Source organism: Zophobas morio, unplaced genomic scaffold, assembly GCF_036711695.1.
Source record: "Zophobas morio isolate AGI-343-1 ecotype UQ-CSIRO unplaced genomic scaffold, CSIRO_AGI_Zmor_V1 ptg000006l, whole genome shotgun sequence".
NCBI lineage: Eukaryota > Metazoa > Arthropoda > Insecta > Coleoptera > Tenebrionidae > Zophobas > Zophobas morio.
In genome coordinates this window covers 15,551,550-15,571,851 of record NW_026972111.1, presented here as the reverse complement: position 1 = coordinate 15,571,851, position 20,302 = coordinate 15,551,550, and the positions used below count along the sequence as shown (strand labels likewise).

The window sequence follows — 20,302 nt, the reverse complement described above, 5'->3', positions numbered from 1 at the left end:
CAAAATTAATATATGAGAAGACATATAGAATATCAATGAATGATAATTCAGAAGGAGGGGCCGACATCTACTCCGAACAACTGAACAAACAAATCAGTGTACCTCTCGGCACCCATACGTCCGTCTTACAAACAGAAGTAATGGGAATAATCCTAGGAGCTAGAATAGTTGCTGAACGCGAAATCGGCAACAAATCAATACCCATAGTCGCATACTACTACCAGTTTAACAAACATCTACATACGATAAGAGTAGTAACAGATCCAACTTGTCGTGGATGAAATGAAGAAGAGGAAACAGCTGAGCACATTCTTCGTGAGTGTCCAGCTCTAGCCTTCTTCAACATACTAGGGACATCTGGCTCAGTATGGCAAAAATCAGGGAGTTCCCACCCTCTGCATTACTCAAGTACATTCAAGCAGTTGGATGGCTTGACGAGTAGAAAAGCGGGAAGACAACCTGATATGAACATGGGGAAGGCACAATGGGCCCAAAGGCAGACCCAAGTGCCGGCTGGCTACGGTCAGCCCCCATATAATTAGAATCTAAAAGTAAAATCCATGATGAAGTATTTCGTGCAACCATCGAATAGTTTTCTGGACAACCATCATGTTGAAACCACATGTTTTGTCGCAGGTCTAAATTCAAATTTTCAAATAATGTTGGAAGTTCATTTTCCAAAATATCTCGGTACATTTCACCATTCAAGTTACCTTTATTAATGTGGCGACTCATTTTTGTTTATTTAAAATGAAAAAGTAGTATTTTTTACTGCAAACGTATTGTAGAATTGTATGCACAAATTTTGTTTATTACAGCGTCATCTGTCATGAATAGAGAGCGGATTTCTGTCGGGCTAGACAAGGCCAAACTCGGTACGGCTCGTACGGGATGGGAATTCATTGCAGTTACCGGCTGCACTTCGTTTATTTGAGATTAGAATAATGCTGCTTCGTTGCACTCTGCTGTTAATTCCAGTTCTCATTTACTTAGCCGTTTGATTAATAAATCGTTAATTGTATTTATGGAATCAAGTGACAATTAAATTCAGTGATTACCTATCACCCGCTACTGAGTCCCGGCGATGCAGCGCGTCCCCACCTATAATCGTGACGTAGCCCGACAGAAATCCGCTGTCTAGTCATGAATATAAAAAAAAATGTTTTAGACAAACCCTACGTATTTTAGCAGTAGAATTCGAATCTGTAATAAAAATTGAATCTCTTTCGAAGACTTGTCTGCAGTACATAAAGAAAATAATCGAGATCAGATGGATGTTGCGTCACTCCCCACTCAACAAAATATCCATCAAAAGCAATAAAAGGAGTTTGCTTGCGTTGTCATCATGTTCGTATTAGGACGCCGTAAATAACTGCTTTGAGTTTTAGGTACCTGCGTAACTGATATGTAAATATGTAAAATAAACAAGATATATTGTTGTTACCTTGCAATTATTTTAAGTTGTGTATAATACAAAAATAAGTATAATATTCTTTTAAATATTCCTAAACAAGTTATAATTTTTTCGCATCTGACAGGAATGTCTTCGTAGGCAAAGAAGTTCGCAAAACGCAAGCATCAAATAAGGAAAGGATTGTCAGACTCAGTACTGCACTATACCTAATTAATAATTAGCTAGTGGATATGATAGAACATCTTTACAATAATCTCACGTTGCATTTTAAATGCCAGGTTTCGAAAATTTATATATTTAAAGAAGTCAAACATTCGTCAAAATAATACGTACAATTTGATTTCCACAGATGCGTTACTTCGTAGTCATGGCAGATGAAAACAATCATAATGAATAAAATATTATGAGTGCTTATAAGTGGACCTTATAAATCTTGGAATGTTGGAGTTTCCCATTCAGTAATATAATGGGAATATAATACACGAGACCAAAATAAAATAACAAAAATGTTATGTCTTTGAAAATAACTAATTAATAGCATTACTTCCATATAAAAAAATGTAGGTTAATATTTATCAACAAATAAATTATCTGGTTTCTTATTTCAATTATTTTGTTTATGCATTTAAAAATATTATCAGTTACAATAATTCCAGCTAAAACCAATACTGTTTTTATCACTATGAATTCCCACGTAAACTGCTGTTGCTGGTTCTTCGAATTATGTTAAATAAGTTAGGTATAAATCATAGGCACAACACCGCTACTTCCAGTCAACAAAACAATGTGGTTACGCGTGTTTCTTATTGTTTTCGTGCTTCTGCATTGCGTATTTTCTGCACAAAATGTTGAGGTGTCTACACCTTTTGGGAAAATTTTAGGAACAACATTAACGACTCGGTTAGGTAAAACTATTTATGCTTTTCGAGGAATTCGATATGGGAAACCACCAGTTAATGAACTTCGTTTTAAAGTAAGTTATTTATTTATCAATTTATTTTTAATGTAATCTATAGGTATAACCATATAGGTGCAAGTGCATTTTTAACATTGTAGCCTCCACAACCTGTTGATCCGTGGTCTGGAATCTACAATGCCACTAGCGATGCACCGGTTTGCCCTCAACCTGGTATTACTCCCGTTTCGGAGGACTGTCTATTTCTCAATGTCTACGCAACCAAGGTGCTTTCCTACTGAGATTTATTCCTTTAGAGAGTGGTAATATATCAAACCATAAAATTTATTGAAATAAAAAAACAGGTAAAGCTTAAAGTGTGGTTTTACCCTTAATTTAAGACTTCAAGTAATTGCAGATTAAACATTTTTAACATATTTTTGAAAATGATTCTCTGAACTAACAAATAACTTTAAAATTAAACAAGTAAGCAACGTGAAAACATGTTTAAGTTAAATAAGATTATATTTTCTACTAAACAATCGGTGTTTCAAACAAAAAAGTGATTGCAGCTGAGTTTTTCAAGAAATGTTTTTCATATACTTTTGTTTTATCTGTATAGTAGGACTTTAGTACAACGTCGTGATAAAACCGCATTTTTAAGCTGTGGAATGTTTTCACAGTTCAGTACTTCTAAACAAGATTTCATTGAATTTTCAACACAAAATGTTGTACACTACAATTACAGTTTTTTATTTTAATGAAAACCGGCTAAAGCTTATCGATATCACTGCAATATTATTAACAGCATAAAGAATTCATAGACACTGTTAGAAATCCATTTTTTTTGTAATTAATCCACCTGTGGACCTGTGCATTCTTCGCACAAATGGATCACACTTATTTAAAAACCAAATTGTTCCAGTTTCCTTAGCCTTGAATAAAATTCTTTGTACATACCGCTAATAGTTATTTTCTTGACTGAAGTCGTATTACATTAATTTAATGCGTGTACTATACATCAACAGCACCGATGAGTCTAATTCTAATCTTCGATAAGATTTAAAGGTTAAGGAGGAAAATGGATTTTGCTTCTATAGTCGCAGATTCAAAAGTAAAATATAATTCATGTCTTTAATTTGTATTTAACTATCTTATTATGGTATCGATAAAAATGCTTTGGGGATAGTTTCCATATTACGTTTTTTCCCTTTACTAGTAACATTATTGGATTAAAATTGCAACTTGCAGCTACCTGCTGGAAAAAACAACCCTAAACGTCCAGTAATAATACATTTGCACCCTGGAGGGTTTTATAGCGTCACTGGCCGCAGCAACTGGGCCGGACCGCAATACTTCATGGATCAAGATATAGTTATGGTAACTTTAAATTATCGGTTAGCTACGTTGGGTTTTATTAGTGTTGGCAAAGAAGCACCTGGAAATAACGGACTAAGAGATCAAGTAATAGCAATGAAGTGGGTTCAGAATAATATAGCATCATTTGGTGGAGATCCAAATTCTGTTACCCTCTATGGATACAGTGCAGGTGCTTGGAGTATCACTCTCCATATGGTTTCTCCAATGTCGCGTGGTTTATTCCACAAAGCTATTCTTGGCAGCGGATCTGCACTGGGACATTGGCCTTTGCCTAGACATCAGCTGGATTTAGCCAAAAAACAGGCTAGGATTTTAGGGTGTCCAGATGATAATGCAACAGTAGTAATAGATTGTCTAAGAAAAACACCTGCAGAAGAATTAGGAAACTCTTTTTTCCAGTTTGCCGTAAGTAAAAGTGTCATAATTTTAAATGTAAATTTTTGATAAATATTGTAGGAATTTGGTACCGATCCTATACTTCTTTGGTCACCAGTTATTGAAGAAGATTTCGGTCAAGAACGATTTCTTCCAGATAATCCAATTAAATTAATTAAAAGTGGAAAGTTTGAACAAGTTCCTGTAATAGCAGGAATTACCAAAGATGAGTTTGCTCAAAGAGCTTTTCGTAAGTGACCAAACTACTTAATGTGTTATGTGTTTCTTTTAACTTTTTATTTAAATATTTTAGCAATATTATCTAATGATAGCTTACTGCAACAAGTCAACAACGATTTTGAAAGATACGCACCACTTATGTTTATTTACGAAAGGGGGACCAGTAAGTCAAAGGAAGTCAGTAGAAGTGTACGTCAGTTTTACTTTGGTGTCGATCCTATAACTAATGCATCATTGCAAAATTTAGAAAATGTAATTTCTTGAAACTAATTAAAATTTTTAAATACTTATATTCTACAAATTTTAGGCATATTCTGATTCTATCGTAGGGTTTCCAGCCAACAGAGCTGTTGATTTAATATCTACATACAGCAGTAAGCCTGTATACTATTACCTGTTTACGTATCAAGGACGATATAGTCATTTTTATCTTCCTGGCTCTAACGGAACTATACCAAACGGTAAACTACAGATAGTAAACGTGAAATTTATGTTATAAGTATATATATTTTTTTATTTAAGGTGTGGCTCACCATGACGATTTAATTTATTTGTTCTACATTTCTCCACTATTTCCATTTTTTAATTCTACTGATCCGGAAACTAAAATGGTAGAAACACTGTCTTCATTGTGGGCTAATTTTGCTAATACAGGGTAAGTTCTAAATGTAGTAAATTTAACTTCACGAAATGTTTCTGATGCTTAATTTTTTGTAATAGTGATCCCACTGACTGCAGTCTTAACGAAAACATTGGCAACATTGAATGGATACCGTATGACACAACCACAAAAAAATACTTGGAAATTGGAGAAAAGCTCACACTTAAAGAAAAATTGTTCGAGGATAGATACTCATTTTGGAGGAATTTATATCCACTTTCTTCGAATGTGAAGATTTGAATACAACAAAGATGATTAAAGATTTAAGTTAAAATATGGATTCAGAACTAATTATAAAATACCTTTATTTTTATGCATGTATGTTTGTAATATTTGTAATAATAATCAGAAGAAATTTAACTCTGAATTTTTCGTTCTTCATGTTCGTTATTTCTTCAAGCTACGCATTACGAAAGTGGGCGAAATGTTGAAACCCTTTCCAAACCTGTTACGGTTCCCTCTATAATCTTGTGCACGTCGAAATTTAAAAGGTTTTCTTTGAAAATATTTTAAGCGTGCCAATTCGCTAATAAAATGCTGGGAATATATATATGTATAATTCAAAAAATGTTTTGGAGTATTTTAAGTAGTGCAATGAAAACAAAATCATGCAGAACAAGTTGTAAAGGCCATGTATTTCTGGAGACGACCAACGAGAATTGAATTTTAACGATACTTTTGCACTAGTGCAATATTATCAGATTTGACAAATGTCTGACAGTTTTTCAACGAAAGCATTGAAAGTGATAAATAATAAGATTAATTTCAAATTTTTATCTACAAAAGAAGGTTCCATTCATCTTATGTTACCCAACTTTAGACACAGCACTTAACCGATTCGAATCATTTGTTATTTTAATGTGTTTCGTATCCTACCCAACCTCCACAGCTTAAACTGCAGCTGCTTTTTTATCCATTTCGACATTTCATTTCGCCCTGCCCGAGAGTTTTCGTAAAATACGATAGAATTGTCTTGTTTCCAAAAAGGATTCACCACTGAAAATAGTCTTCGTAAAGTGACGTGATCTCAGCCTTTTATATAATCTCTGTCAAAATGCAATGTATTATGAATAAATAAAACAGGTCTTTTATGGTGTCTTTTTTTAAAACTGGGTCATTGTGCCTTGCTTTTCACTGTTTACGTTGTCATTCCAAAATTTGCATGGTATTAACACATACAGAAAATATTTGGATTTTTCATAATTTTTTCACAAATTGCGTACACCTTTTAATTTTATTGAAATAGAACGTAAAAAATATAGCATTTTTTGAGGAAACAGTAGGCCAAAATACCCCTTGTGCATGGCAGACTCTACATAGCTTTCTTTGGAGTCAAGTTTACGTTGCGCTTCTAAAAATCAACTTTAAGCAGAGCGGATAGGTCACTATACAACAAATGTTCCAGTATAAAACAGATATACCTAACTAACAACGTTCTAGCAGAAAGATTTTTTATATTTTTTTGTAACAACTCAGATTTAATTTATTTGCTCGTAGTTTATAGGACCGCCCATTCTTTATTAGCTAGAATACTAATAAGTTTTTTAAGACTGAAAGCAGAGATTGAACTAAACAGCTGCTTAGATAAATGAGATTAAAATTTAGAATATATTCAATGGTAGTAATTAATCGGGAGTTATTCCAGTTTCAAATGTTACAAATATTTCTTCAAATATTAACATCAGAATCTTCACAAATGTTTTCTTGTCAAGAAAAAATGTTTTACCATCGCCAAAGGTCGTAAAACATTAACATCGTTATTAATTTTTTAAGCAGTATAGTTAGCCATTTGAAAGCTAATCCCACCGCTTGGAAGTACAAGCGCACTCTTGCGGTGGTTGGTTGCCTCCTCACTTACTCCGGTTCCGACCGTACTGATGCAATTGCTTCATACTGATGTTCTTAATCATCCAAAAAAATTTACGATTTCAAGTTGACAAGCGGACAAGCCCCTATATAACTTTCCAGCGCTTACATTCGAATTAGCGATCGCATATATTTACGTTTATTTCGAACGACAAAAACCATCCATGTTGTAAGGAAGTGAATTTTCACGGACCGGAAACCGGGACGCGTACCGACGCGGCCGAGGATAGGGAATTCTGTCTCGAAGCTTCGAAGAAGAAGAGCGAAGTCCTGTGTTCTGTTTAGGAGAAGCCCTAAAAGAACCGACCACCGTAAGTACCGTTTTGGGTTTTCTGGCAGTCGGCTAACCGGTTTTGAGTCGCCGCCACCGAGCGAAAAACTGTACCATAGTCGCCGGTTTTTTTTTCGTTACCGGCAAAAGTGGAAACCGTTGAGCACGTGTCTGGTACCGCCGTCCAGGAGGGAACGATTGTGCCGGACGTGTTATCTTTTTCTATTTTGTAAAGTTATTTAAGACTTAGCCGTAAGATTTATTATTTTAGCTGTGTAGCTGGTGGCAGGGAATAAACCCGATTTATTTTAAACATTTCTTTCCGTTTTATTTATTGTCTTGTTTTCGCGGGCGCTCTCCACCTGGAGATCCGTGTCTTCGGCTTGAGAACAACGCCGGTGCTCCCTCCCCCGAAGAGGGAGCTGGCGCCCGAGCGACAGCCGCTCCTGACCGAAGGCGCCACCCCCGGCGGCGTGAAGGTCGCCACATAAGCCTAGGTCGGCCCGACGGTGTTATTTTATCAACGGCACTAGTCGGCCCAAGCCTTGGCACCCATGGGCGACATTCCGGACCGTTCCACCGGAATTTCGTCGCAATGTTTAGGAATCCCTGGACTTTATAATAAATGACAGTGTTTCCCAGCGGAGAACGTCCAATATCAACGTTAGAACCGCCTCACTAATCCGTCATATCAAGTATCAGAAACTGCGTCGTATCGATTAGGTACTTTGCCAGAATACATGGGGTTACCCATATTTGCTTGCCCCGAAAAATACCGTTAGTGGTATCCTAGATAACTTGAAAAAGGCAACCATGAAGCTCTTTCACAACATGCATAAAACTTTAATGTAGATTTACAACTACTTGCTGTTGCAATTCTCATGTGGTGGAAAACAGCAATCTGAGTTCCAAATAACTTAATTCAACGGGACAAATATTATTATTATTAAACCAGAGCCATCTGGCAGAGGAAAAACCAGTAATGCCCGCGCTATAACAAATCCTGGAAGTCATTCTCTAGTTTAACCTCTTTATTTTGGCGCAATATGTATCATATCTTGACTTAAATATTAGTGCTGACTCAGATAATACAATATAGTAAGGAGTTCTACTCATCAAAAATTCTATTAGTTATAAATTTCTGCCTGAATATGTTGCAAAACTTGTCCTTACTCAATTTTAAAGGATGACGTCTTGTACGTGCGAAAGTATTGAAAGGAAACAGGTGTTTAATCAGGAAATCGATTTTATTCAGAGCTTGGAAGATAGTAACGACGTCAACTCTCTGTCACCTCTCAGAAAGAGAACAAAGATTGATGTAAACAAGTCTTTCATCATATGGTGACCGGTTTCTGTAATATGGGAATCTGGTTGCCCTTCGGTGAACCGATTCCAGACATCGAATGTCCTGCTAAAGTACAGGAGACTAAACACAATTAGTAAATTCAAACCAAGAAACAATATTCTGTTAGCCTTCTTCGTGATTTCTACAATATGTAACCACGACAAATCACTGTTAATCACAAAATTTAAATTAAATACGAATATGTACTAGACAATTTAATATTGCCCATACAGTATGGATGTCTGGGGTTTTTGTTACCATCATATAAAATAGTACCCTTGTCCAAATTTAACGGGACCAACTAATCTTTGGACCAATTATGTATGACATGAAGATCTTACATTAAATTCTGAAAATTACTCTTTTTGTCGTGTATCTCGACGTCATCAACATACATAGCAAACGATGATGTGAGCATATATTTTAAATCAGCCGTGTAGATAATAAAAAGTAAAGGGACGAGTACTGTGTCCTGTAGTACTCTACTCACAACATCAATACTCTTGCTGAACGCATTCCCAACCTTGACAAGGAAAGGTCGCCTACTTAAGAATGAATTTAATCCATTCAAGAAGATTTCCCCGTATACCACAGTGTTGACATTTATGAAGAAGACGATGCTTTGGAACCTTATCAAATGCCGTGGAGAAATCGAGATATATGATATCAAGAGGACATTTGGAGTCTAAGCCCCTTGTCCAGTCAAATAAGCAACAAAGGAAGTTTGACTGGACCGATTTTCCGGGCAAAACCCATGCTGCTCCGGTTGGATAACTTGATGGTCTAGCAGAAACTTACACATCTGGTCATAAATTATAGACTCAATGACTTTAGCCACAATCGACGTAGGACTGCTGCGAAAACAAAGGACTTGCGTATACTCAGTATTTCGTATTTCCGTTCTTAGAAAGGACATTGCTGATACAGTTGTAGAACCAAGGCTCTTAATTTGATTCTTGATGACAGCATGCGGAATCGAAGAACGCACATTAGAGAGAATGATATGGCGTGCTGGGTTCATTATACGACGTACCGCTGCAACTATAACTTTAACTTAAAAATCGTGGGGTGCTCATCAATTATTTTGTCAACTAACTTTTCCGAACTATGACATTGGACATTTTGGAGGCAAATCTAATATTTTTTTGAGTAACAATATTACCTATTGCTACAACGTAGACTTACATTATAAATTTTCGACCGCAATAAGAACTATTGCTTGGACTTTACTCGGAAAATTAGGCGAACCAGCCGCCATCCGAGGGCCGTCTCTTAAAAAAACAAAGAAGAACGAAGTATCCTAAGAGGAACCAATTCCCGAGACGTGCACTGCACTCGCTGCAGTAGGTGGCCTCCTTCAATTAGATGAACTTTATTAGCAGCAAAAACGAAATAACTTTAAACAGCTACCACTATTTATAACCAAGTGATATCGAGGACTATATAATAATAAAAATAACTAATTAATATTATTACTCACATGAAAAAAACTGTAAATTAATATTTATCAACAATAAGTTATCTGCATTTTTATTTTAAGTATTTTGTTTATGCATTTAAAAATATTATCAGCTACAATAATTCCAGTTAAACCAATACTGCTTTATCAGTATGAATTTTCATGTAAACTGCTTTTGTTGGTCCTTCGAATTATGCAAATAACAAATTAGGTATAAATTACAGATAAATATCGTTACTTGCAGTCAACAGAACAATGTTGTTATGCGTGTTTCTTGTTCTCCTGCTTCTGAATTACGTGCATACTTCACAAGGTGTCCAGGTGTCTACACCTCTTGGTCAAATTGTAGGAACAACACTAACGACTCGTTTAGGCAAAACTATCTATGCGTTTCGAGGAATCCGGTATGGGAAACCACCGATTAATGAACTCCGTTTTAAAGTAAGTTATTTATTAATTTCTGCTTAATGTAATCAATAAGTATAAACATACAGATGTAAGTGCATTTCTACTTTCGGAGGCAAGCTTTCAACATTTCATGACATCTAGACTCTAGAACATGAAAAAATTGGTCTCCCATTTTCGGATGTCTATCTACCGTCTGCCATTTGTCCGCCGTCTGTGTCGCTTTTTATTAGACAGATAATCTCCGAAACTAGTGGATCGATTCCGTCAAATTTTATATTTATGTTAGGAATATTGCGCAGATGGTAAAACACTAACGAAAATTTGCTTGGTCAATGCTCATACACACCAAGAATGGGTCAGCAAATTTTACTTAATTAACGTACTCCTGTATTTGTGGTTTATGAATCCGGGTAGAGTTTTTATCCTAGACATCTAGATTTTTGGAAAAAAATTCAAAATTGTATAACAACAGTTTGCAATTTAATTTTGAAACCGAACACTCTGAAACTTACAAATGTTTTAAGGTTATCGTAAATATGGTAAATCGTTAATCAAAATTTATCCTTTTAGTCCCTCCCAAAAAATTGTAGACGTGATTCCAAATTTTTGCCTATTGAACCTCAGCGAAACTATGCAAAAAGAGTTTATATGGTACTTGTGGTTTATCAATGCCTTCATATTTGTTAGAATTAGGTACTTACAGGGTGGGTTAAAATATTAATGAATGAGGCTATATTTTATTAAGTCAAGAACGGCTTACCCAAATTTCCCGAAATTTTGAGTACCTATGTAGTACTGTTATCATGATCATATTACACTGCACTTTTTCAAATTGATATATGGATCCTTGATAAAATGTTGTTAACTTCATCACAAAATTTTGCTATGGAACAACTCACTTCAAATATACTCATAGCATGCTTCATTACCTGTACTTTAATAATCCACACATATGTTCGTTTTAACCTACAGAGGTTATCATGAAAAAAATTAAACTTGCAACATTTAATTTAACACCAGTACTTCAGGAGCGCGGAAAGTTCTGTTTAAATATCGTTTGAACAATTTTTATTATTGTAGCCTCCACAACCCGCTGAACCATGGTCCGGAATCTACAACGCTGTTAACGATGCACCGGTTTGCCCACAACCTGGTATTACACCCGTTTCGGAGGACTGTCTATTTCTCAATGTCTACACAACCAAGGTGCTTTCCTATTTAAACTATCTGTATTTCTCTACGTAAGGGTAACATACTAACACATAAAATTTGTGGAAATACAAAAAAAAAACAGCAAAACGTGATTTTACCCTAATTAGGCTAAATAGAAGACTCGAAGAAATTTCAGACTGACGATTGTTTACAAATTTTTGAAAATGTTGCAAGCAATACATGATCGTTTTCCGGGTTGGAACCGTGTTAATTGAGTTTTTGGGCTCAACGTTTCGCACACTTTCGTAAGTGGCATTTTCAGGAGCAGGATGAAGAATAAGGTAAAAGAGCATGGTAACTCGTTGAGCCCAAAAACTCAGTTAACACGGTTCCAAAACGATCATGTCTTGATTCCGACTGTGAAAGTCTCCGAAATTATGTTGCAAATAAATTTCAAATAAGTAAGCATTACGAAAACATATTTAAGTTTTTAATATATCAGAACAAATGCTACTTTGACCATCACTAAGTGCTGAGACACAATGAACTAAATGAAGCATACATTTTTTGTCAAAATAAAGAGTTTACAACTACTGTTCCATCATCTGTTGGTTAAATTATTGGATTAAAATTGAAATACGCAGCTCCCCACTGGAGGAAACAACCCTAAACGTCCAGTAATAATACATCTGCACGCTGGAGGGTTTTATAGTGTCACTGGTCGCAGCAACTGGGCAGGGCCGCAATACTTCATGGATCAAGATATAGTTATGGTAACTTTAAATTATCGGTTAGCTACGTTGGGTTTTATTAGTGTTGGTGAAGAAGCACCTGGAAATAACGGACTAAGAGATCAAGTAATAGCAATGAAGTGGGTTCAGAAAAATATAGCATCATTTGGTGGAGATCCAAATTCTGTTACTCTCTATGGATACAGTGCAGGTGCTTGGAGTATCACTCTCCATATGGTTTCTCCAATGTCGCGTGGTTTGTTCCACAAAGCTATTCTTGGCAGCGGATCTGCACTGGGACATTGGCCTTTGCCTAGACATCAGCTGGACTTAGCTAAAAAACAGGCTAGAATTGTAGGGTGTCCAGATGATAATGCAACGGTGATAATAGATTGTCTCAGAAAAACACCTGCAGAAGAACTAGGAAACTCTTTCTTCCAGTTTGCTGTAAGCAACATTTTTTGATAAATATAAATTTTTAATAAATAGTTTAGGAATTTGGTACCGATCCTATACTTATTTGGTCACCAGTTATTGAAGGAGATTTCGGACAAGAACAATTTCTTCCAGACAATCCAATTAAATTAATTAAAAGTGGAAAATTTGAACAAGTTCCTGTAATAGCAGGAATTACCAAAGATGAGTTTGCTCAAAGAGCTTTTCGTAAGTGACCAAACCATTTAATGTGTTATGTGTTTCTGTAACTTTTTATTTTAAATATTTTAGCAATATTAACTAATGCTAGTTTATTGCAACAAGTCAACAACGATTTTGAAACATACGCACCAATTATGTTTATTTACGAAAGGGGAACCTGTAAGTCAAAGGAAGTCAGTAAAAGTGTACGTCAGTTTTATTTTGGTGTCGATCCGATAACGAATGCATCATTGCAAAATTTAGAAAATGTAATTTATTGACGCAAATTAAAATTTTTAAATACATACCATAAATTTTAGGCATACTCTGATTCCATTGTTGGGTTTCCAGCTAACAGAGCTGTTGATTTAATATCTACCTACAGCAGTAAGCCTGTATACTATTACCAGTTTACCTATCAAGGACGATATAGTCATTTCTACCTTCCTGACTCTAACGGAACTATACCAAACGGTAAATTACAGATAGTAAATGTGAAATTAATATTTCATTTTTTTTATTTAAGGTGTGGCTCATCATGACGATTTAATTTATTTGTTCTACATTTCTCCACTGTTTCCATTTTTCAATTCTAGCTTTCCAGAAAGTAAAATGGTAGAAACACTATCTTCCCTTTGGGCTAATTTTGCTGCTACAGGGTAAGTTCTAAATGTAACAAATTTAATTTCATTGAGGCTTAATATTTTATAATAGTGATCCCACTGACTGCAGCCTTAGCGAAAACATTGGCGACATTGAATGGACACCGTATGACACAATCACAAAAAAATACTTGGAAATTGGAGAAAAACTGACTGTTAAAGAAAAATTGTTCGAGGATAGATACTCATTTTGGAGGAATTTATATCCACTTTCTTCGAAGTTATAGATTTTACTTAATTAAGCCTGTTTGCGAAGATTTTACACTTTGAAGATAAAGATTTAAGTGAACATCTGTACTAATTAAAAAAATACAATAAATTCTTGTAGAGCAAATTATAAAGACTTAATTTCATTTCGTTCTTATTTTGTAGCTGGCAGTCTAAAAATTACAAAAACGTATTTTTTGTCGGAATTACTAAAGCAACTACTGTTTGTCAGATAGAAAACCAGAATGTTAATTTTTTTAGTCCTTTTTACTTACAACGATAATAACAGATGAATGATGAAAATAGTATATTATTAGCCAAGGTTGCAAAGCCAGGCATTCTAGACCGAGCGCAAATTAAAACCCGAGACGCGCAGCATCGAGGGCTCTGAAGCGCGTGGTTAATATACTATTTTTTTCACTAGTAGAAACCATACGACAATAAATTGAAAAAATAAACGTTCAATTTTTTGACGCAATATGATTTTGTTTTGATTTCTAATAAAACTTAATCTAAATCTTCAATACAAAGAAAACCGTTTACACTTGTCGCTGAATTAATCATTTTATCTTCTACCGTCTACGAACTACCATGCGTATACTCAAGTAATGTTAGTAGCACACATTTATTCATTTTTTAAGAAATTAGCACATCAAGTATTGCGTACATAACCTCAATCTTCTTTTTGAACCCGTGACAGAATTTACTATACACCAATCAAAGCATTCAACAGTCCACATATAAGACGCAATCTTTACCCAAATATGGGCAGAATTTACTGACCGCCAATCAGAACACTTCAATTAAAAGCTAAAATGACCTGGATTCAGGGTCGTCACCAGCATTAACTCTGTTTAGTACGACCGTTTCATTACCTGGCTGATCTGATAGCCGAAAAAAACATAGGGGACATATTCCTTAACCAATTCTAACGGCGTTACATCTATCTGATTCAACCGTTTGCTTGGTTGGCCACGATATCCACTTCCACTCTCAGGCAAAAGTAGCCCCGAAAACTTGCTCAAGGCACCAATGCCAAAAATGCATTAAGAAAATCTGTATATAATAATTGTATTATTTAAAAGAAATTGTTTTTATAAAATTGTTGTTAGTCACCATTACGGGCATATAAAAAAAAATGGTCGAAATTGGTGGAATTTGGACAAAACCCTCGCCCGGAACGGAAAGTCAAAACATTCTCAAATTTAACTTGGAGAATTTTCTTTTCTTTTGACGATGAGCTAAAATTAATATATGCGTGGATGATTAAAGTACAGGTAAAGAAGCATCGTTTTTAGTGCCTTTTATATTATTAAATAAATATTATATTATAAATTATGACGTCATCAACATTTTAACAAGGACACGTATCCGGAAAATGGGATGGACAATGAAACATGTCGCTCTATTCATTATTTTTTTTAATCACCTGGCATAAGTATTTCAAAAAAATATGAATACATTGATAAACTACAAGTAACTTTTAATACTGTGCTTATTTAGGTTTATTCGGTGAAAATTTGAGATATCATCATTTTTTTTCGGGAGGGGATAAATGAACAAATTTTGATTAACGACTTACCAAGCTTACGATAGTCGTAAAATGTTTGCAAGGCCTCATCAAAGCATTCGGTTTTGCAATTCCAATATTAAATTGCAAAATGTTACACAATTTTGATTTTTTAATAACCCAATAGATGGATTCATAAATCACACATGCAGGAATAAGTTATTTTAATTAAATTTAAATAACATTTATTCGGCAAAATTGAAAGATGTAATTGTAAATGAACGATTTATTATGTTTCCGATAAACCTAAAACGTTTGCAAGCTCCCAGAGTATTCGGTTTTGTAATTTCAAAGTTGAATTTTAAAATGTTATACAATTTTGATTTTTTTACAAAAGCCTAGGGCAGAAACTCAGCACGATTTTTTTTTAGAAAATTTAAATAACGCTTAATATTTTAAAAGTTGGAGATGACGTCACAGATGATCAGACAAATTTTGGTCTATTCCTAATATACGTACAAAATTTGACAACAATCGGTCTGATAGTTTCGGAGATAATTTGTCTAATAAAATTTGACACAGACGCGGGCAGACGGCAGACAAAGACCTATTTTTTCGTACTGTAGGGGTCATGAAACGTCAAGACAACATGAAAGCAGCAAGTCCAATGGACTCGATTACAATACTTCCTTAGCTTACGCTGTTGGAGTAAAAACTAGTTGCACCCTTCTCTTCAAGGTGGCGGCCGAATGACAGCACCACCAATTCCGAAAACTCAGTTTTACACTCACGGCCAACCCCCCTACGAAACCACCCCATATTTTATGGGGCCCCTGCCTACTCAAAATGTATGATCTGATGCTTCATTGACTTATTAGTTCGCCATATTAAAATTGTATTCTTTTTGAGTTGTCCTTGCGTATACAATCATATATAAAATGAACAAAATATATTGTTTTTACCTTGCAATTATTTTAAATTGTATGTAATACAAAAAATCAATAATACAATTCTTATTTAAATGTGTGTAAACAGGTCTACAATGTTTTCGTGTCTGCCAGTGATCTCTTCGCAGGCAAAGAGTCTTACTCGAAAGACGAATTTCAAATACGAACAGGATTCTTGGATTCAATCCTGCGCTACATAAACATATCGCAATGATGAACCATGTTCCATTATTTCAACCTTTTTATAATAATCTTATGGTGCATTTTAAATTCCAGGTTTCCAAAATTTATATGTCTAAAGAAATCAAACATTCGTCATTCGTCAAAATAGCTCGTAAAATTTGATTACAACAACTGTGTTCGTTCGTAGTCACGGCAGATAAAAACAACCGCAATGAATAAAATTCCGTATACTAATCCGTATAAGTGAGCTTTAAAAAGTTATAAATCTTGGAATGTTGGACTTTCCCGGTCAGTAACATAATGGGAATATAATACAAGAGATCAGAATAAAGAAAAATAAATATTATGCTTTTGAAAATAAGTAATTAATATCATTATTATTATTATGATTATTTTATTTTTATGCAATTAAAAATATTATCAGTTAAAATAACTTCAGCTAAAACCAATACTGTTTTTATCGTAGGGAATTTCCACGTAAATTGCTTTTGGTAGTTCTTCGAATTATGCAAATATTAAGATAGTTATAAATCACCGACACGACACCGTTTTTCCAGTCAGTAAAACAATGTTGTCACGCGTGTTTCTTGTTCTCGTGCTTCTGAATTACGCGATTTCTACACAAAATGTTCAAGTCCCTACACCTCTTGGTAAAATTTTAGGAACAACATTAACAACTCGTTTAGGAAAAAGTTTTTATGCGTTTCGAGGAATTCGGTACGCGAAACCACCAGTTAATGAACTCCGTTTTAAAGTAAGTTAGTTATCAGTTTCTGCTTAGTGTAATCTATACAAATAATAAACATACAGGTTCAAGTGCATTTTTAATATTATAGCCACCACAACCTGCTGAATCGTGGACTGGAATCTACAATGCTACTAGCGATGCACCGGCTTGCCCACAACCTGGTAGCAGCAGTACTACTCCCGTTTCGGAGGACTGTCTGTTTCTTAATGTCTACACAACTAAGGTGCTTTTCGTATTAGACTATTTATACTCTTCTAGAGGTGCTAATATGTACATTCAAACATAAAATTTATGGCAATAGAAAAGTCAGGTAAAACTTAAAGCGTGATTTTATCCTAACTAGTTGAGTACCTATTTGACGATTTGAACAAATTTCAGTTAAAAAACACAAATTTAATGCAACGTCGTGTCGTGATAAAACCACATTTTCAAGCTTTAGAATTTTGCACTAATACATACAGTTAAAAATGATCCATTGGATTTTCAACAGAAAATGTACACTATAGAATAAGCAGCCTATTTTTAATATAATCTCAGTGCGAGAACTCTCAGGAAAACACGGCTGGCCTAATAAGTGGAGCGAATTTTTGGATTCGTCATATTACTAATATAAACACAACATATAACAGTAACTATAAAAAAAAACAGTCTTGCCCAATGTAGTAGGTACCTAGACTAACTAGAATAAGGAACTCACTCTGAGAAAAAGTTTTTGTCGCAGTCTATAATGGTTCCATAAAGGCATCTACCTGTTCCATTTATCAGCTAAATTATTGGATTAAAAATGAAATTTGCAGCTCCCTGCTGGAAGGAACAACCCTAAACGTCCAGTAATAATATATTTGCACGCTGGAGGATTTTACAGTGTCACTAGTCGCAGCAACAGGGCGGGGCCGCATTACTTAATGGACCAAGATATAGTTTTGGTAACTTTAAATTATCGGTTAGGTACGCTGGGTTTCCTTAGTATTGGCAAAGAAGCACCTGGAAATAATGGATTAAGAGATCAAGTACTAGCAATGAAGTGGGTTCAAAATAATATAGCATCATTTGGTGGAGATCCAAATTCTGTTACTCTCTATGGGTACAGTTCAGGGTCCCGGAGTACCACTCTCCATATAGTTTCTCCAATGTCGCGTGGTCTGTTCCACAAAGCTATTCTTGGCAGCGGGTCTGCACTGGGACATTGGCACATGCCCACAAATCAGTTGGATTTAGCCAAAAGGCAGGCTAGAATTGTAGGATGTCCAGATGATAATGCAACAGTAATAATAGATTGTCTAAGAAAAACACCTGCAGAAGAATTGGCAAACTCGTTTTTCCAACTTACTGTAAGTAAGAGTATTTCATATTTTTGAACCCAAATTTTTGATAAATATTTTAGGAATTTGGATTCGATCCTATACTGATATGGACACCAGTTATTGAAGAAGATTTTGGACAAGAACGATTTCTCCCAGATCATCCAATTAAATTAATTAAAAGTGGAAAATTCGCACAAATTCCTGTAATAGCAGGAATTACCAAAGATGAGTTTGCTCAAAGAGCTTTTCGTAAGTGACCACACCACTTAATGTGTTATGTGTTTTTTCTGAATTCTTATTTTTAAATATTTTTAGCTGTATTAGCTAATGCTACTTTATTGCAACAACTCAACAGCGATTTTGAAACTTACGCGCCAATTATGTTTATTTACGAAAGGGGAACCAAGAAATCAAAAGAAGTCAGTAACAGTGTACATCAGTTTTATTTTGGTGTCGATCCGATAAATAATGCGTCTTTACAAAATTTAGGAAATGTAAGTTTTTGGCAAACAAAATTAAAATTCTTAAATATATACTTGCCACAATTTTTAGGCATACTCTGATTCTATTGTTGGGTTTCCAATCAACAGAGCTGTTGATTTATTATCTACATACAGCAGTAAGCCGGTATATTATTACCAATTTACTTATCAAGGACGGTATAGTCACTTTTATCGTCCTGACTCTAACGGAACTATACCAAATGGTATGTACTCTCGAGCTAGAAATTGCGAAATTTATATTATAGTTTTGATTTAAGGTGTGGCTCATCATGACGATTTAATTTACTTGTTCTACATTTCCACAAGGTATCCATTTTTTAATGCTAGCTTTCCAGAACGTAAAATGGTAGGAACGTTAACTTCCCTTTGGGCTAATTTTGCTACTACAGGGTAAGTGCTAAATATACTACATTTAATTCCTGGGATAATTCTGACGCTTAATTTTTTTAATAGTGATCCAGCTGACTGCAGTCATAACGAAAACATTGGCAACATTGAGTGGACACCGTATGACACAACCACGAAAAAATACTTGGAAATTGGAGAAAAACTCACTCTTAAAGAAAAATTGTTCGAGGATAGATACTCATTTTGGAGAAATTTATATCCACTTTCTTAGAACTTGTAGATTTGACTTAATTAAATTGAATAGAACAACGATTATAAAGGTTTAGGATAAAAAATAACTTCCGAATTATTTAAAAATTACGTTTATTTTTATGTGTAGGTATGTAATGTATAATAATAATGATTAGAAGAGATTCAACTTCGAAGTTTTCGTTCCTCTTGTTATTTCTTGAGGATTTCCATTACAAAACCTTGCAACCGTCATAAAATATTCTGGAGAAAATGAATTGGTGTTATGAGAAAAGTAGTATAAAATCTAAACTTCTCACAAACGTATTACCTATCTTACTTATAAAATTTCATGCTTATTTTGTTGCTGGTAGTCTAAGATCTACAAAAACGTTTGTCGAAATCACTGACATTAATCTGCGAATGTTTCTCAGATAGCAAACTAGAATGTTACTCCTTTAAGTAATTTTTTCTAAAGCCAAATTTTTTGAGATAAGCCTCGGTTTTTATAAACGATGAGTATCTTTTTTCAACCGGTAATTAAATAAGTACGAAGTAATAACATATGTAATTTTCTATATATAAAACTAAATTTTGTAGGTTCACATTGCTATGATCTTAACATTTAAATAAACGATAACTCTCCACCCTGGCAGATAATAATTAGTTAATTTTGGAATTTCATATGTTTCGCTAATCTGCTATCATTGACAATACTAATAAATCTTAATAAGTAATTAAAACTGATAGATAACAAGCATGATAACTTCGTAGCAAATCTTGTAAAAAGACGTATGATCTGGTGCATGCTGGATTTTCTTTTGTCTGT

The 20,302-nt window shown here is 34.6% G+C and overlaps 3 protein-coding genes across 3 annotated transcripts; all 3 read left to right on the top strand.

The window, feature by feature from the left end:
- The first annotated feature begins 2,129 nt into the window (after nucleotides 1-2,129).
- LOC135123699 (esterase FE4-like) lies at nucleotides 2,130-5,325 on the top strand. The gene is made up of 8 exons (XM_064048553.1): nucleotides 2,130-2,387; nucleotides 2,471-2,596; nucleotides 3,561-4,094; nucleotides 4,146-4,314; nucleotides 4,378-4,556; nucleotides 4,612-4,765; nucleotides 4,827-4,959; nucleotides 5,025-5,325. The coding sequence occupies exons 1-8, from the start codon at nucleotides 2,199-2,201 to the stop codon at nucleotides 5,203-5,205; spliced, it is 1,665 nt and encodes a 554-aa protein (XP_063904623.1). The 5' UTR covers nucleotides 2,130-2,198; the 3' UTR covers nucleotides 5,206-5,325.
- Nucleotides 5,326-10,046: 4,721 nt separating this feature from the next.
- On the top strand, nucleotides 10,047-15,916 carry LOC135123701 (esterase FE4-like). Its single transcript, XM_064048555.1, has 8 exons — nucleotides 10,047-10,347; nucleotides 11,395-11,520; nucleotides 12,111-12,644; nucleotides 12,692-12,860; nucleotides 12,924-13,102; nucleotides 13,154-13,307; nucleotides 13,360-13,492; nucleotides 13,548-15,916. The coding sequence occupies exons 1-8, from the start codon at nucleotides 10,162-10,164 to the stop codon at nucleotides 13,720-13,722; spliced, it is 1,656 nt and encodes a 551-aa protein (XP_063904625.1). The 5' UTR covers nucleotides 10,047-10,161; the 3' UTR covers nucleotides 13,723-15,916.
- Nucleotides 15,917-16,838: 922 nt separating this feature from the next.
- Nucleotides 16,839-19,663, top strand: LOC135123700 (esterase E4-like). Its single transcript, XM_064048554.1, has 8 exons — nucleotides 16,839-17,096; nucleotides 17,179-17,313; nucleotides 17,888-18,421; nucleotides 18,475-18,643; nucleotides 18,710-18,888; nucleotides 18,947-19,100; nucleotides 19,155-19,287; nucleotides 19,351-19,663. Exons 1-8 carry the CDS (start codon nucleotides 16,911-16,913, stop codon nucleotides 19,514-19,516), a joined length of 1,656 nt encoding a protein of 551 aa, XP_063904624.1. The 5' UTR covers nucleotides 16,839-16,910; the 3' UTR covers nucleotides 19,517-19,663.
- Nucleotides 19,664-20,302: the final 639 nt, after the last annotated feature.

Bases quoted from the DNA above. Each gene is read 5' to 3' on its own strand.
- LOC135123701 (XM_064048555.1), top strand. From the start codon at position 10,162: ATGTTGTTATGCGTGTTTCTTGTTCTCCTGCTTCTGAATTACGTGCAT. The intron at 12,645-12,691 runs GTAAGCAACATT...TAAATAGTTTAG, and splicing joins ACTCTTTCTTCCAGTTTGCT to GAATTTGGTACCGATCCTAT. The intron at 13,103-13,153 runs GTAATTTATTGA...CATAAATTTTAG, and splicing joins CATTGCAAAATTTAGAAAAT to GCATACTCTGATTCCATTGT.
- LOC135123700 (XM_064048554.1), top strand. From the start codon at position 16,911: ATGTTGTCACGCGTGTTTCTTGTTCTCGTGCTTCTGAATTACGCGATT. The intron at 18,422-18,474 runs GTAAGTAAGAGT...TAAATATTTTAG, and splicing joins ACTCGTTTTTCCAACTTACT to GAATTTGGATTCGATCCTAT. The intron at 19,288-19,350 runs GTAAGTGCTAAA...TTTTTTTAATAG, and splicing joins GCTAATTTTGCTACTACAGG to TGATCCAGCTGACTGCAGTC.
- LOC135123699 (XM_064048553.1), top strand. From the start codon at position 2,199: ATGTGGTTACGCGTGTTTCTTATTGTTTTCGTGCTTCTGCATTGCGTA. The intron at 4,766-4,826 runs GTAAACTACAGA...TTTTTATTTAAG, and splicing joins TAACGGAACTATACCAAACG to GTGTGGCTCACCATGACGAT. The intron at 4,960-5,024 runs GTAAGTTCTAAA...TTTTTGTAATAG, and splicing joins GCTAATTTTGCTAATACAGG to TGATCCCACTGACTGCAGTC.